Source organism: Chiloscyllium plagiosum, unplaced genomic scaffold (genome assembly GCF_037043375.1).
Source record: "Chiloscyllium plagiosum isolate Xiang-an unplaced genomic scaffold, Cpla_swu_hap1 HiC_scaffold_4, whole genome shotgun sequence".
NCBI classification, from domain to species: domain Eukaryota; kingdom Metazoa; phylum Chordata; class Chondrichthyes; order Orectolobiformes; family Hemiscylliidae; genus Chiloscyllium; species Chiloscyllium plagiosum.
The window spans coordinates 110,035,126-110,053,784 of NW_028270142.1; the positions used below are offsets into that span (position 1 = coordinate 110,035,126).

Genomic DNA, 18,659 nt, shown 5'->3' on the forward strand with positions numbered 1-18,659 from the left:
TATAATTTAGATTGATTGGCCTAATTCAAATCTGTTTGTGTCTCCAGGAACTAGCTACCCTAGTAGCTAGATGACATGTTACATTGTATCTTGTTCAGAGCATTTGGTGCTGTCAGGTAATTATACTAGCTTTTAACTATCTTAAAGGTACAGTACACCCACATCTTCATAACAAGTGTCTGTGAGTTACTCCACTGCAGTCCTATCACAGACCAGACAGATCTATACCTGATATTCACACAAATTTATTTGATTAGTGCTTAGATCACTTGACAAGTTATCCAGAGAGTGTCACTGGAAATTTCACCATGCAGGTTGATTACTTAAATTCAGTTTTAAGAGAAAGGGACAGTGAAGCAATCAGATTGTCACAGAAATGCAATCAGTTTTCTGATGTTCTTTAGCGAAGTAGTGTGTCATTCTTATCCAGAATGGCCTGGGTGAGTCCAGTCCAAGACCAATATAATTGGCTTGACTACCCTTCGAAGTGACTCAGGAGTTTCTACCTCCTCAGAGCAGTTAGGGATGGACAGTCAATGTCAGCTTCTCTCATGAAATCCACTACCACAAAATAATTTTTTTAAAAAGTCAACTTAGAGTTGAAGGAGCAGCATGATAATGAAGAGCAGAAACTGTAGAATAATTGTAGTGCTAAATTGGCAAGGTGGCCCAGTTAGCATTGCTGCTTCACAGTGCTAGTGAACCAGGTTCAAATCTAGCTCTGGGTATCTAACTGTGTGGAGTTTGCATATTCTCCCTGTGTTGGTGTGGATTTTCACTGGTTGTGCCAATTTCCTCCCACTGTCCAAAGATGTACAGGTTAGGGGGATTGGATGGAGGGGACTGGGTCTGGGTGGAATGATTTTTGGAAGGTTGGTGCAGACCTGATGGGCCAAATAGTCACTTTCTGTACTGTAGGGATTCTATGATGCTGTTTGTGTCAAAGAAACTGCTCACCGTCCTGTGGCATTACCTTGATGCTGACGCTCCTGTTTCTTGAGATTGAGTGCCTGGTTACTGATGTCAATTTCCTCCTTAATGTTGTTGATCCTTTCAGTCAGCTCCTTCACACTCTTCCTTTTCATACTAAGAATACTTTTATTCTCCATTAAGATACGATTAATTTCACGTCCTTTTTCATTTTTGAACACTTCAAACATTGATGCTTTTAGTGGAGGAGTGCTAAATCACAAAAAAAGGGAACATAAATCAAGAATAAAACTAGAAAGAATTAATCCTAACCGGACAAAACTGCTTTTGATAAATCTTATTTTTAATTTTTGTTTAATTTCTTTAGATAAAAGCCACTCCACAAGGTTGTGCCACTTGCTATGATCCAGAGCCACAGACTATTTATTAGTCTGAAGAAACTACAGTCCAGTGTATTTGTTGTCACCCATTTCTACTGAGATCACTGGGTCATAAGCTGCTTTAAGCCCTTGTGTCATTCAAGCAAATTTTTCTAATCATTCATAGGATTTAGTCATCACTGGGTAGGCTAGCATTAATTGCCACATGGATCAATGCCAGGACCCCAGGTATATATATTAACGATTTAGATGAGAAAACTAAAAATAATACCTCCACATTTGCAGACAATACAGAGCTAGTGGGGAAGGTGAACAGTGAAGAAGATGTAGTGAAGAAGAAGAATTGGAAGAAGATGTAGAGATGCTTCAATGTGATTTGGACAAGTTGAGTGAGTGGGTATGACAGAAGAAGGGATAACTTTTGTAAATTTATTCATGGGATGTGGGTGTCACTAGCTAGGCCAGCATTCATTGCCCATCCCGAATTGCTCAGAGGGCAGTAAAGAGTCAATCACATTGCTGTGGGTCTGTTTTCCCTGGAGTGTCGGAGGCTGAGGGGTGACCTTATAGAGGTTTACAAAATTATGAGGGGCATGGATAGGATAAATAGGCAAAGTTTTTTCCCTGGTGTCGGGGAGTCCAGAACTAGAGGGCATAGGTTTAGGGTGAGAGGGGAAAGATATAAAAGAGACCTAAGGGGCAACTTTTTCACACAGAGGGTGGTACGTATATAGAATAAGCTGCCAAAGGATGTGGTGGAGGCTGGTACAATTGTAACATTTAAGAGGCATTTGGATGGGTATATGAATAGGAAGGGTTTGGAGGGATATGGGCCGGGTGCTGTCAGGTGGGACTAGATTGGGTTGGGATGTCTGGTCGGCATGGACAGGTTGGACCGAAGTCTCTATGGCTTTAAGGTACTTCACTGTGAGAGAGGTCCGTGCAACTTATCCTGCTGTAAGGTACTTTGATTTCAAAAGGGAATTTTCTTTTTGCTGCTAGCTTCTCGAGTCATAGAGATGTACAGCACGCAAACAGACCCTTCGGTCCAACTCGTCCATGCCAACCAGGTATCCTAACTCTTGGAGGACATTTACTTCAATTGTCACTCTTAGTTGTGTGCTGAAGCTTTTGCGAGGCAACCTTCAGTATGTGTCCCCATCTCTTCCAAAACAACTTTGTCAAGCAACTAAATCCATAAAACTAATCTCTGATCTTCCTTAAAAGTGTCAGTTTCCACAAAGGCAGTTTTTTGTAAACAGTGAACTATAACACACTTCAAAACTTTTGACTGTTCAGTTCCTAGAAATACAACATAGATAGAACATAGAAAAGTATAGCACAGAACAGGCCCTTAGGCCCACGATGTTGTGCCGAGGTTTAATCCTAATGTAAAATATAGTAACTCAACCTACGTATCCCTCAACTCACTGCTATTCATGTGCATGTCTAGCAGTCACTTAAATGTCCCCAATGACTCTGCTTCCACCACCACAGCTGGCAACGCATTCCATGCATTCATAACTCTCTGCATAAAGAACCTATCTCTGACGTCTCCTTTATACCTTCCTCCTAATATCTTCAAACTATGATTTCTCGTACCAGTCAATCCTGCCCTGGGGAAATGTCTCTGGCTATTGACTCTATCTATTCGTCTCATTATTTTGTACACCTCGATCAGGTCTCCTCTGTTCTTCCTTCTCTCCAGAGAGAAAAGTCCAAGCTTATTCAACCTTTCTTCATAAGACAAGCCCTCCAGTCCAGGCAGCATCCTGGTAAACCTTCTTTGCGCCCTCTCCAAAGCTTCTGTACCTTTCCTATAGTAGGGCGACCAGAACAGGACACAATATTCCAATCATACGGTAAACTTTCTGCAGCACAGAATCCATCTCTTCCAGCTTCCTTCACATAGTTAATTACTTTTTAAGGACCAAGTATTCCCAAATATATATATTTATATCATTTTTGAGATTTACATTTTAAAATAGAGGCAAAGGGATTTTGTTTAGTTTTGTTCAGGTTTTTTTTAAATGTCAGAACATCATTTTGGAACAGTGACTCAAATACTCACTGCTAATAAAGCGTGTGACTGCAATCAAGTACTGACAGAGTCTGTGCAGTGTTATTGTACAAGATATTTATACTTGGGAGTTTATTACTGGTAGAGTAATCAGTACAAAAGGATGAGTTTTGTTTTGATTCTAGTTCACAAGAAACAGGTGTTTAGTTCAAAAGTAAAAAGATTTTCTCTTTGTAGGGATTCTTTAACCATTTCAGCTTGGGGAGTCCCCAGCAGAAATGATTCAATACTCTGAAGATTCCAAGCCAGGAGAATTTGGGGTAGAAATCTTCAAGTTAGAATTGAGATAGTTTAGGCCAACAAAGTTGTAGAAAGGTTCATGTCATCGGATGTGAAAAGGAATTGTGAAATTGCCTCTCTTGCGCAAGGAAAAGGAACTGGAAATTTCCAATTAAGTAAAGATTTAAAAACTGAGGCAGTGATATTTCTCTGGGATTGAATTTCTGGTTTTGGTTTTGGGAATCAGGTTGAAACTTTGTTTTGATAGATGTGTTGACATTTTTCTAACTAATGTATATAGTTACCTTGTTTTTTTAAAATTCATTCACAGATGTGGGCATCGCTAGCTAGGCCAGCATTTATTGGCCATCCCTAATTGCAGAGGGCAGTTAAGATCAACCATACTGCTGTGGTTGACTCTGGAGTCTGGAGTCACATATAGCCAGACTAAGTAAGAATGGTAAGAATGGCAGTTTCCTTCCCTAAAGGACATTAGTGAATTAGATGGGTTTTTCCTGACAGTCAACATCAGTACACGGTCATCATTGACTCTTAATGCATTTGTATCAAATTTTCAATGTGAATACAGCTTTTCAGCACTGAGTTAGTACTTGTTATACTAGATGAAGTCCATACTGACACCAAAATATGACCTTACTGGATTATGCACTTACCACAGGACTACAACAGTACTTCATAGATTATTTCCAGTGTGACTCCCATTTTAATTCATCACAACTTCTCAAGAACGGAAACACAGAGAGATAGAAGGAAAGAACAGAAACACAGAGAGGGAGAGAACAAAAACACAGAGAGATAGAGAGAGAGAACAGATACATGGAGAGATAGATAGAGGGATAATAGGGATGAGCAACTAATGCTGGCCCTGCTAGCAATACCCACATCCTATTTATGAAGTTTTGAAAAAGAATCTCTTGAAAATTAATGAAAAACTAGACGTTAGCAGTAAGAAACGCAATAAAAGAGCAGGGAACATTTAAGATATTAAAGATCACATATTATAGTTCAATAATACATTTTTAATCTCAAAACCTGTGTTTTAAAATACTTTGTAAGGATGTTATTATTTTCTGTACTCATGCACAACCAAGCTCTCCACATTTTCTGCAGTCAGAAGACTCAGTGAATTTCCTCTCCCTCCACCAACCATTCCCAACCATGCACCCAACCATATATCCCTCTTTGCAAACCCCTCCACACCCAGACATGCAATAGTCCCTCTTCACAACATTCTCCCCTATTCATACACCTCTTCTCAAAGCATCTCCCCACCCCTCACAATCAGTCACTCAGCACTTTCTTCCCAAACTCTGTCTTCTCTCACAGTCACTCCATCAGCAGCCCCTCTTTAAAATCCAACTCCCTTGCTTTTGGTCAGTAGTTCTACTTCTCAAAATTCATCCCCCACTTGATGCCACCTCTTCCCAGTTAGCTAGTGGGACGATATTTGTAATAATAAGGAACAAGAAGGAACAGTCAAGAGCTTCGCTAATGTTTTGTCATTTGTCCTCAATTATGACAGTGATGCAGACTACTAAGCAATGGGTACCATTCTAGTTTCACGTAACCATGTACGAACCTGGAAACTCACTGGTTTTCAAAGAATGACTGCATTTTTAGATACCAGTTGCACTCGCTTAATCAGTATGGTCATGCCACCAGGTGACATCACTCACCTTTCCAACAGCCTTACAGCCCTTTTAGGTCCTTTTATGGCAAGGACACTGTCAATGAAAACTGGTAGCAATTCACTACACCTGTGGGAGATTCAGACTGCTCCTTCCCCACTTAATCCATTGACACTTGAGCTCTTCTGCTCCCAACCCCCATATCCCCAAAACCATAGACGTTCCAGCTCTGGTACCCTCCCCAAACTTCATGGAGACTCAAGCTAAATAACAAACCCAGACACCTCTCCCCTTCACAAACCACATCGAGACCTGAGCTTCACTGCTTCCTTTACTGAACTGCGTGGAGAATTGAGCTCTGCTCCCTCTTACTACCATGTACAAATATCAAGGCTTCAGTCAAATGGTCAGCAGCAGAGCGTGTCCCAGTGGTGTAATGAGTTAGGCAGTCATCTCTGAGCATGTGTGATTAACTTTTAAGTTTTTTCCCAACACTGGAGCTCTCAGACTGTGCCTTGGGAAGCTTGAACTTTGAGTATCAACTAAAAGCAGATGAGATCACGATCAATCACACCAAACAATTACAAAGAGGCAGAGGTGAAAAAATAATTTTCGAGGGTGGAGTTCCATACATACTTGAACAGTTGGAAATCTGTCAAATAGTAGAAATTTCTCATCTGAAAATAATTCAAGGAGAGCAAATCAGCAGAAAACGCTACTGGATTTTACATAATTTTGGTCTTTTTTTAAACGGTTATCTTGACTATTCACCAGATTCCTCTCCCTTTTACCTTTGAAGAACGCATTTTAAATGCTTTACTACTGTCATCACCAGACCACCATCAATCACTGCTCCATATGCTAAACCAATTGAATCAGTGTCAAACATCACTACCATAGAAAATTCATAGTGTAAAATCTGCTGATCACAGATTCTTTGAATTCCATTTCTCTTTCCAAGTCTGCTCTGAACTCCCCTGCTTACCTGGACTTGCTATCTTCCAATTTGATAACTATTTCTGACTGTGCAGAATCAGCACTCAGTACTTCAAGGTCTCTCTGTGTTGTGTCTTTCTCAGGAAGGATAGGAGGTGAAGATTCTTTCACCTGTAAAACCATCTCAGCATCTTTTCCTCCAATAGACATTCGTTCCTTCTTGATGTTGCTACTGTAAACACAAAGTAACCATCAACTTAATTCAAAACAGGTAAATATTCATTGAAGTCCACTCAATCATCAGAAAAATAATGGAAGATGTCATCAATAATGCTATCAAGCTGTGCTTTCTCACTAAAAATAGTTCACCAATGCTCAGTTGGGTTCAACTGAAAACCTTATTACACCATGATCCAGACATAGACAATATAGCTGAGGTGAGGTGGTGAGAGTAACTGCCCTTGACTTCAAGCAACAATAAGCTCTGATCAAATGAAATTTAATTAAAATAATGGGAGGGAAACTCTACATAAAAGGAGATTGTTGGAAGACAATTGTCTCAGCCTTACTACACCACCTTAAGAGTTCCTCAGTTAGAGTCCAGGATCCAATCATCTTCACCAATTTCTTTTATCAAAATGGCAAAGTTTGGATTTTTGCTGGTGATTGCAGAATGTTCAGCACTTCTTGTAACTTGTCAGATTATTAAGCATTCCACTCTTGTAATAATATTTGGACAATATCCAGACTTCAACTGATATGTCAGTAATATATTTGCTGCATAAGTGTTAGACAGTAATCATCTCCAGCAAAATTATGAGTCCACCCTCATTGCCAGTCAAAGGCATTCCCATTGCTAAATCTCACACTATAATGGGAAGTTACCATTGTCTGAAATTTAGCTGAATCAGCCATCAAAATACCATGATTACTAGAGTAGCACTGCTATAGGTTGCGATTACTATGGCAAGTAATTCATTTGCTGACTTTCCAAAACCTGTCCAAATCTATGAGGCAAGTCAAAAGTGTGATGAAATACTTTCCACTTGTTTGAGTAAGTGCAGATCCAACAAATCTCAAAATCTTGACACCATCCGTCCCTCTAATAGATCAAAATCTAGGAACTCCTTCCCCTAAATGCCATTGTAGGTGTACCTCAACCATATTGACTGTAATACTCAAGAAACTAGCTTACCACCATCTTTTCAAAGGTAATTAAAGATGGGAAAAGAATGTTGGCTTTGCCAACAATGCTTATGATAAAAAGAAACTTGGATTTAGTCTAGCAAGCTCAGATTTAAACAGTTATCCAGAATTCAGCTTCTGGCATGTTAAAAATAACTATAGCAAAGTACTAACAGTAACAGATGCTGACTCAGGTTCTTCTTGTTACATCATTGACACTTACTGGTCCATCCAATTCTGTCTGTCTCAGGGATAGGTGCAACCATTGAAACTAATTGAAAGTTTTAGTGTTTATTGAAAATCCTGGACTGTTTCAAAGGGCCTTGGTGCAACCATGTCTGAAATATTGTGAACAATTGTGGTCTTCTTAACTAAGAATATATATTATCCTCTTGCCTTGCAGGGACTGGAACAAAAGCTCACCCAAGGATTCATGGAATGAAAGCATTGTTCTCAGAAGAGATTGTGTTGAATATATTTAAATTCCCTAGAGTTTAGAAGAATGAGAGTAATCTCACTGAAACAATCCTTGGGGTTTGATATGGTAGCTGCTGGGAGGATATTTCTCCTGCCTAGGAAACCTAGAACTAGTACCAGAATAGGAATTAGTTCTTCACTGAAAGTGTTCTGAACTTTTGGAATTCTCTGCAACAGAGAGTTATGAATGCTCGAGCATTGAGTATATTCAAATCAGAGGTTTACAGGTTTAAAAAAATGTAAATAGTAGGAGAATCATTAAGGGGCCAGTGTTCGTGCAAACCGCATAACTAGGGAAGTAGAGAGGGTTTGAATTAAATCATGGGGGATAGGGTGCAGCAAAGAATACAGACAAGGTAAGAGAGGAAAATATAAATTTGTGAAATGAGGGCCGGAGATGGCAGGAAGGATCAGAGAGAAAAAAACTCCTAAAACATTCCAACTAGACATTACAAAAATAGCAAAAAGGCAAAACTAAAAACAAATGTATGTGAAGATGAATTCATAACAAAGGAAAAAAAATGAAGAAAACACAGTCTGATGGAGACATGGTTGCAAGTTGATAAAGATTGTCCTGAATTATGAGGGATATGTAACATTTAAGAAAAAAGGAAGTTATATATGTGATGGGGTAGCACTGTTAGTCAAGATTAGATTTGTGCAATAATCAATTTAAGTAGAGCTGAGGAATAGTAAGAGAAAGAACGGATGAATAGAACTAATTTAATGGCTCTTCAAAGGGCTGAAACAAATATAATGGGATTATCTGTTTTAGCTTATACTATATTATTCTACAATGATTAGCACAAGAGGAAGGTTGCAACAACACAATAAGATTATATCAGTAGCTTCTCCAAGCAGAGCACTTGAAGGAGAAAGATAAATCCAATGAAAAAAATGGAAACCTCTAACCCAGTTGGATCTTTTCCCTTCTTGGTTTTTAACTTTTTGGCTTTAGCTGATGTTGGAGCTTGTCCAATACCAAATCCCTCTCCACTCACTTCTCCAACATGTGTTTCTTCAGCTGTCTCAGTCACGACCTGTAAGTACCAAAAGATAAGGTACTCAAAAAAACAATTGGTGAAATTTACACAAGTAATAAGATATTTAATAGAAAACCTTACAGATTTTTAAAAAATTCTTTCATGGGATGTGAACTTCACTGGCTAGGCCAGTGATTTATTGCCCATTCCTGCCCAGAGGGCATTTAAGTATTAACCACATTGCTGTAGGCCTGGGTCATACACAGGTCAGACCAGATTAAGTTGGCAGATTTTCTGTTTTAATGGGGAAGTGAACCAGATAGAGTTTTACAACAATTCCGTTAGGCTAGCTTTTTAAAAATTCCAGATTTTTAATGAATTCAAATTTCACTAACTGCTATGGTGAAGTTTGAAACCAAGTGTCTGGAACATTGTTGTGCTCAATGTCATGCTTTCTTTTATAAATGACTTGTAGTGATTCAGAATATTTTATTAAATTTAAAAAACTACATAAATTTGCAGTTTTTGAAAGCTGAATTCCAACATGAAGCCTTTACCAGAGTCTTCACTTTATGCTCAAGTGAATTTGCCATGACATGTCCAGGATAACAAGCATAAAATCCTTTCTGTTAATTACCTTACAAAATAAAAACTCTCATTGCTTCTACAGTCTCATTTTGCCTTTGATAGCATGGAGAATCAGACTGGATTTTGTTTTACACATAATGTAAAAAAATATGGAAAAGGTTAATGAAATAATGTGCAACAGCAATATAATCTAGTATAGCCATAGTATTTATTGGGGTAATTTAAGCTAATTTTTCAAAAAAAAAGACTCGCATTTAATATCCAGAGCGTTTCCCAACTTCAGGGTTCTGAAAGCATTTTTACAGCGAATTAGGTACTTTTGATGTACAGTCATTGTTGTAAGGTCGGATACAAGGCAGCCAGTATACAAAAGTCCCACAAATATTAATGAACCAATAATTGATTTTAGATATTGGTTGGGGAGTAACTATTGGCTGGAACACGACGTACTTCGCTTCAAATGAATGATTTGAGATTTTATTTACATCAGTTTAGGAGGTGAATGGGATTTTAGTGTAACGTTTCATTTGAAAGGATCACTGTAATGGAAAATTAACATTTATTGTGAAATCGATAAAGGCATAGAGAAACAAAGAAGTAAAGGCCTGACTGAAACTAGGGGCAAGTATTGCAAACTAAAGAGAAAAATGTAAAGGCAAACCAACCAACAGCAGACTTACAAGGCCAGTTAAACTACCATATCAACAGTCAAGAATGAGAGAAACAACTTCATATATGGAAAGGAACTCAAATGTCCCAGGGTCCTAACCTTGCAGGTGTTGATAAGAAGAAGCGAATTATAGTATAAAGGGAATATGTGAAGGCTATCGAGCGCCCCTTTACATGAGGCATCTTGCCAATGTTTTGCAGAGGTCTGAAATAAACTTTTTCTTTGCTCTTGCAAGCATTTGAATCGAGTCGATTTAATTTTTCATGACAGTAAACTTGGAGGCTCTCCCGGGACCCCGCGACTGGGGAAGATTCTTAAGGTTCCCAGGAGGTGCAGGTGCCAGTGCCTTGAAGGACTTTTACTTCATCTTGAGCGCTAAATTGGCCCCTTTGCGCGAGAGGGCTGGGAATCTGTGGATCACCCCGGTGCCGGGGTCCAAATCGAATAGGGTCAGGGTAAGAGACGTGGCTTAAGTAATCCTACATGGAGACTCATTCTAAGAGAATAAATAAATCAGGAGGAAGGTCCATTGAACTCTTACGCGGTATTCGAGCAAAACTCAAGGGAAAGGATTGATGTCTCTAGAGTGTTTAAGAGACAGCAAGTTTAAGGATGGTTTTAGACTTGGAACCACCACTGGCTGAGTTAGACTCGCCAAAGACATATCGGATACGGGGTTTCTTGGTTTACGAAAACCAAGGCATTGAGGCGGACGTGCCCAATGAGAGGGGACCTCTGGAGGTAAAAGCAAGTCATAGTGGCAAAAAAGATAACGGTACCGTGTGTGAGAGAGAGAGAGAGAGAGAGAGAGAGAGAGAGCTGAACACTTTTCCAATAACGCTGAAAATGGGCTCCAGCAAGAGCAAACAAAAAGACGGTCCACAGAGGATTGGAGTGGTCAACTAAAAATACAATACATGTTAAATAATTACGGCCCAGAATCTGTAAAGCAGTTAGAATTGTGGATCAAGGAATGTGGTTTTCCGGAGGGAGGAAGTTTAGTAAAAGGCATTTGGAAATACTGAGGTCATGTTTGGAGGACAGAGAGAAGGAGAGACGGAAGGGACAAATAGAAGCTGTGAATTGGAGTGCTTATAACATGTGGAAGGCTGAGGCTGATATCAGAGAAAGGAAATCTCAAGTAAAAGATAGATCAAATACGCATACAAATACCAGCGCACATGCAGACGTGAGAGGAAATCAACCTAATGAAGCTGTACAGTGTCTGAAGTCTGGTCCAGATCCTGACCTTGATGACTGCCCTCTGAGACCAACAGCCCCCCTACGAGATCCACCTGGCGAAGGTTCCAAGTCAGCGGCCACCGCCTCGGGGTCTGCTGAATCACCGGTAGCATTTCATACCCACAACAGATCGAAGCAAGAAGGCCAAGCGGAGGACGGCCTCTCCAAGACAGAAAGGCATCCAGGGCCTGTCCGCGATCACCCCACGATGGTCAATGAGTCAGACGGTGAGAGTACTGACTCATGATCACCTAACCAGGGGGTTCTGCAAGCACCAATGGTTGAAGTTGCAGATCCAGGAGGATACCCGATGTTGGTCCACCGGCCATGGACCATGAAGGATTTGGAAAGTGCCTATGGGCAGTTGCCTGACCCACGTAAGGTTGGAGGTAATAAGTTCGCCGAAGAAGTGACAAGGTTCTGTACTGAGTTCCATCCCATGTCACATGAGATGAGACGTCTCCTGGGATGAAAACTGGGTGCCAATGTCACTAAAATCAGGTATAACTGGCCAGCCGCAAATATCCATGCCAGAGCAGCCGACCCGCAGGCGGAGTGGAACAGAGACTTTAATGATTTTATCTCAGCGCTGGCAACCGCCTGTAGGGAGGCATCAGTATGAACGGGCATGATCAAAATTACAATGTGTAAACAACAAGAAGGTGAGACAGTGTCCCAGTACCTTACGCACCTCACTGAAGTCCATTACGCCCATATTGGACTGACACCACCCGAGGACAGAACGACGGCAGAAATCACGTGGTATGAGGCACACCTGAGGAACAGCTTCATCAATAATGCCCTACAGCAGGTCAGTGATTACTTGGGAATAAACATGAGACTACACTGTGCCTACCACCCAGCGAGTGCTGGGGCAGTGGAAAGAGGGAATGCTACCCTAAAAAAATAAATTGATAAAATGCTGTGCGGAACTAGGGGTGACGTAGACAAAGGCACTTCCAATTGTGCTAATATATATGAGATCTAGAAGGAGAGGAAGAGCCAATCTTAGCCCATTTGAGATTTTGTTTGGTAGGCTGCCCAATACAGGAATTGGCCCAAGACCTAAAGTAAGACAAATAACAGACCACTGTGAGGATGAGATGTTGTTTTTCCTGTATAAAACTCTCTACACTTTTGTCTCAAATACAGAATCAAGTGAAGGCAGCACTACCCCAACCAGCAGGAGGGAAGCTGCACGATCTAGAACCTGGAGACTGGATAATGGTGAAAGACTTTCAGGAGGGAACGCTGGAAGGTGAAGAGGTAGCTGGGGCCATTTCAAGCGCTCCTTACAACACAGACAGCTGTTAAGATCGCTGAAAGAGCCATGTGGATACATGCCAGCCATTGCAAACGTGTAGCTGGACATGAGGAGACATCGGACGACACCGGAACCAAATAGGTGCAAGTAGTGAAACTCCGATAACCAGATTGGACTGATATACGTACGGATTTGTAAGGTTGCTAGACACCTCATACAGATATGGGGCTGCCCCAGCTCACACTTTAGTAAGTGCCCTGGCAGGACTACTCGCAAAGGCAGGGGCGTCTGGGATACAGCCGCAGATGGTAACCTTAACCGAGGGTGCTAAGGGGAACTTTACATGCGACCCATGGCTGTTTAGTAACTAGGATGACTATAAATGGAACAATGAATATTTATTCAGGGATCCTTGTGCTCCCAGAAACTGCAACGTAGTAGTAGCCACCACAGCTACAGGGACACGGGAAATAGGTATTCTATTATCAAGGAAGGAAGTGCCAGGACACGGGTAATAATAACCGAGATTCAGAAGAGTGATGAGGGAGCCTGGTGGTATGGAATAGATAGACCCTTCTCCGACATCTATAGACAGGTGAATATAGTGGTACAGTCGCCGCCACACCCCCGAGATGCAGTGCAGAAGGTCCTACAGGAAATAGTAGCACCAGGGCACGGCAACCAACCAAACCAAATCATGGACCTAACCCCAAGCAGGGCAGAGGGCATTAATGTCATGCCAGAACCTGGAGGGAGTCGGCTGGGGCTCGGGAGCAAGTCTAACTCGGTAGTCGAAATAGCCCTTCATGAGATAAGCGGTGTAAATGCGACACCAGTAGGTTGAGAGATGCGAAGGGCCATTGCTAGATATGAAGGGAACAGAGCTTGTGCCTTGGCCCTAATACAACACCAGAGATTAGAGGTTGGCTTCCCTTGTTGGATATGTTTGCACCCAGCCCAACAGTGGACTGCCGAACCAATCACAGAGAACCTAACGAGAAATGCTAGCTGCCTGCTTCCACGGGCGGCGACTACCCTGACCCTGGTAGGGAGAGCAATTAGGGCAAATCTCACGCCACCACCCGAACTCAAGGCTAACTGCAGACCCAATGCAGACACGCTGCCGACCACAACCTTCCGTATAGTGGAAGGCAGGGGAGAAATGTGTATTTGCACAAATTAGGGAAGACTCCATTTGGGGATCTCTCAGTGTACTACGATGCTGTACTTAAACAATGACTCTTGCTCAGCTACCTATGCAAATGGTATGATCATCAATATTACTTGTTCCTTTATCAATAATCAGACCATGATGGCTGGTATAATATGGGCCTTTGGAGAGAGAGGGTACAACCACCTCCCCCAGGATGGAAGGGGTATTGCTATCCTGCGGTACTGTCTCCTGGCACAACAGTGTTCATCCCAAAGGCCAGTAACGGGCGAACCCGAAGGGACATCCCACAGCATTGGAATGGGTACACACTCGCAGACCCCTGGACTATACCAGGAGTGAACACTGGGTGGTCTATTCTCTTGGGAGCAGGGACAACACTGGCAATAAACAAGATTAATGGCCTGGGATATAGTGTATTACTGTTAGCAAATGAGACGGAGGAAGGTCTAACACTCATTAATACTGAGTTAACGGCAGTAAGGGAAGCAGTGATATAAATCGATTGGTACTAGACATACTGACGGCAGAGAGAGGAGGCGTCTGCAAAATGTTGGGTAGGTCGTACTGTTTTAATATTCCTGATGAGTCCCAGAATATCACTAGTGTCATAAATCATATGAAGGCGGCAGTAAGACCACCTCCCCCAGCAGATGACTCCTGGTTCCAGTGGCTTACCTTCCTTTGGGGAGGATAGGGGTATTAGATCTTACATGCTCTACTAGTTGTAGGGCTGGTCACACTGATGGTGCTTTGTATAGTACCCTGCTTGTGTACCTGCCTACGGCGTTTGCTTATGAGTGCAGTGGGGTACCAATTGGTAAAACAATCAGAGGCCCCACAGTAGGAGGATCCAATTGCATGGATCCCACCATACCGTAACATTGAAGTGTGTGACATGTGAAAATGAGCTAAGTACAGGGCACACCAGAGCAAGTGACGATACCACCAAAAGCTGTGTTACAAGTAGAAGGTGTCTGAGGGAAGGCCTGGTGCTCCCTAAACAATTTGATGTAGAGCTACCTGGCTCTGTATATTTTTTATTTCATTGTTGTCATAAAATGACAAAAAGGGGGGAAATGTAATGGAAAATTAACATTTATTGTGAAATCTATATAAGGGCCTGATTGAAATTAGAGGCAAGCATTGCAAACAAACAGAAAAATGTAAAGGCAAACTGACCTAATAGCAGACTTACAAGGGCAGTTAAACTACCATGCCAGCAGTCAAGGAATGAGAGAAACAACTCCATATATGTTCCAGGCCCCTAACCTTGAAGATGTTGATAAGAAGAAGCGAATTATAGTATAAAGGGAATATGTGAAGGCTGGAGTTATAGATAATAAATCAGCTATGATCTCATTGAATGACTGAGCAGAATCAATTGACCAGATAGTCTACTTCTGCCCTATATATATATATGGTCTTAAATTGTTTAGAGACCAGGATCTGCAATGATAAGTGCATACGAAAGAATGCGAGAAGAGCCACTGGGTTGAATTTCACTTTGAAGGTGGAAAATAGGAACAGAGACTTTTTTCAGATCCTGAACCTATCCCCTGGAAAACAGTCATTGCTGTGTATTTCTGACTGGGGTGGAGCCCAGTTTCATGTTCATCATGTTCATGAGGATGCTTGGTCGGTTTTCGAAATTGAAATATCAATGGAAGTCTTTCAGCTCAGAGGAGCACCTAGCTACATTAAAAATTAAGGAAATAAGAGGGTATTTTAACAAGAAGGTGCCTTCTCAGCCACTTCCTGAAAATGGAAATAATAAGAATTACAGATAGCAGCCTATTTTAGTCTTGAGTTGTGTAACTGGGAATGTCATCATTTGCTGTCTATCTCCAGTTGCCTTTGAGAAAGTGGTAGTGAGCCACTTTCTTGAACTGCTGTAGTGCATAGTAGGTGCACAATCACAGTGAAGGGAGTTCTGAGTTTTACAGATCAAGTTCTTTCCTCATAGCCTTGCAGATAATGTCTTTTTCAAGTGCATGTCCAATTCACTTTTGGAAGTTACTGTTCCAACCATTGTTTCAAACAATTACTTCCAGATCAAATTAACTCATCGGATTCTGTGAATGAGATAAAGCAGACAAGGACATTGTAAGCCAAATAAACTGGACACCTCAACTAGTGGATTGTTGGTCTTTCTGATCTCCTTTATTCTGTGGGTGCTTTGTTGTTTGAGAGGTGATTTAAGTGAGTAGTTGAGGTCCTTATTACTTGTTCTGGTGTAAATAAGAATCCCAAGCCAATATTTTAAGAGGGAAAGAAAGACAGCCTTCTGACCAAAATTCTGCCATCAACTAATTGCATTGGATTAACTTGCTGTTCACCTATATAACAAACTATATATCAAAGTAACTATAGCAGTGTGAGACGGCATTGTGAGGGACATGATCAAACAATAGAAAAAGCATTTAAATTGTGGGCAAAAACTAGCCCTTTCCTCCCTCACCTCATATCCATGTACATACACTAATGATAATGTGCTGAGGTAATGATAGTTCCCAGGCTTCCCCACACTCACCGGTTCAGGAGTACAGCTAGTTGATTTATTCATTTTATCAATCAGAATGTACTTCTTCCGCAATGCAGTCTCTATTTCCTGCCCTTGTTGCCTTGATGTGAAAGAAGGGGAATAAAATCAGAAGTTATGGTTTTGACTGTGAACTGAATTTTGCAGAGAACCTCTGAAACAGAGACAGACAGCAGCAAGGAAGTTGAAGTTGGAACAAACAGAAGCAGATATGAAAACAGGGAGAAAGGCAACTTTACAGGCAGAGGTGGGATTAGGGACAGGAAAAGAAACAGGCAGAAGCAAAGCTAGAGAGATTCAGAGAGGCAGTATTAACACTGACAAAGCAGCAGATGAAAAGGCTGCATTAGATACAGCAGCAAAAATAGAGCACCAGACATAAACCTTATTTGAAAGTGTTTGGCTTGCCAGTGTAGAGAAAGCTTTATTGTAACTGATCCATGAGATAACTACTATGGAAGTGCCTTGATGAGATAATATAATGATGACATCTATTTTGAGCTTATCCTACAACTGATCTGAGTGTATTGTGTTTGTTAAGGTAAAGAAAGAAAGAAAAACTTAGATCTCTTTTGTAATTTTCTTGACCTCAGGATACCCAAAGTACTTATTGCCAATCACAACTGCTATGAAGATTAATAATATTATTATAATTATTTGAAGACTTGGTTCTAAAGTGGGGAAAATGGACTTAGTTATTCTGATCTATTTTTGCAAAAGTCAGAAAGTAACTTTGAACATTAAGCTTAAAACAGCATTTAAAAGAAATTGCATGATCTCAATTAAATTGCCAGCAATCCATCCGTTGACATAATTATTAAGGTATTTTTCTGAATTAAGTTCGGGAATGAGAAAGAGAAAGGGCTGGAAGCAGGTTCATGCAAGGGCAAGAAGCTAATATCAGCAGAGCTGATGTTAAGAGCATTTTTCAAACAACTGGGACCCAGGAGAAGTCCTGGGTGTTAAATAGTTTGTGGGAGTATCTGAGAGGGAGACATCCTATAAAACTATTGAAATCTTGAGTTTCAGGTACCCATGTTAAGTAATGGGAAACGGAGGGAGCAGATTATTTTAAGTATCATGAAAATACATTCACTGAAAAATATAACACCTAGTGAAGTACAGCAATTTGCCAAAGGAAAGTTGACTACAACTGTGCCATTGAGCAACAGGCTTTAGCATAGAAGCAGGAGTGACTTTTCACTGAGGTTTGAAAGCCAATGAGGGTATTGTTGCTGAATGGCATTCTTTTGTACTGTAAGAATTCCGTGATTCTTTCTTTGTGCTGTTTATAATGGGATCACTCCAGTAGTTCTTGTATAGTGTAATATAGTTTGCTTTTGTTTCTTCTTTGAAATAAACTTTAATGTTTTTGCACAAGTACATGTACAGGATCTTGCAAATATGTTTAATGACTGACTCCATTGGTAACAAAAAGGAAAATAAAACCTCTAGTCTATCAAGCCAGGTTTCACTCTGGGACTTGACTTGTCTGATATTACCATCAATATTGATAATAATGCAATACAGAATCAAAATCATTCCAGCACAGGAGGCCATTCAGTTTATCAAGCACCTGCCAGTTTTCTCCAAAAATTTCTCACACCAGATCGTTTCCCACAATCTCTATATATCCTTTATGATTTTGCATATCTTTATCAATTCATCTCTTGACCTTTTCTTCTCTGATGAGAACAATTCCAGCTTCTTGATTCCATGCTTGTAAAATAAGTCTCTCATCCTTGGAACCATTCTCATTAAACCTTTTTGCACTGTCTTTAAAGCCTTCAATTCTTACAAATGTGTGATGCCTGGTATTGACTGTTGTACTCCAGTTGGGGCTGAGCAAATGATTCTTAAAGGTTCACCATAACTTCCATACTCCTATATGCTACTCTCTGTTTATAAAGTGTAGGATCTCTATGCTTTCTAAACCACTTTCTCAACCTGCCTAGCTACCTCAAACAACGTACACATATTCACATAGGTTTCTTTATTTCTGCATCCTTTTAGAATTACATCCTTCAGTTTATAATTTCTCTCCTCATTCTTGCTATTAATAATATATCCCTTTCCACTTTTCTCCATTAAACTTTATCAAATACAATTCTGCCCATTTCACTATCCCAGAGCCTCCTAAATCTACAACTATCCTCATCACAGTTCATTATACATTATAGTTCTGTGTCATCTGCAAATTTTAAAATTGTGGTCTGTACACCCAGGTCTAGTTCATGAATACAGGTCAATGTAAGCAATAACCCCATTACTGACTGTTGTGGAAAACCTTCCTCCAGTATGAAATATAATTCATTCGTAATTGCTTGCTGTTTCCAGTCATTT

The 18,659-nt window shown here is 40.6% G+C and overlaps 1 protein-coding gene across 4 annotated transcripts in view; it reads right to left on the reverse strand.

Moving 5' to 3' along the window:
- Positions 1-18,659, reverse strand: part of kif9 (kinesin family member 9) — a 106,141-nt gene that overhangs the window by 20,679 nt on the left and 66,803 nt on the right. For all 4 annotated transcript variants that reach the window (XM_087986587.1, XM_087986586.1, XM_043687968.2 and 1 more), the window contains 4 exons: positions 16,308-16,398; positions 8,769-8,896; positions 6,244-6,426; positions 974-1,182 (listed from right to left, as the gene is read on the reverse strand). In XM_087986587.1, coding sequence (XP_087842713.1) covers positions 974-1,182; positions 6,244-6,426; positions 8,769-8,896; positions 16,308-16,398 — 611 coding nt within the window. The remainder of the gene's footprint in view (positions 1-973; positions 1,183-6,243; positions 6,427-8,768; positions 8,897-16,307; positions 16,399-18,659) is intronic.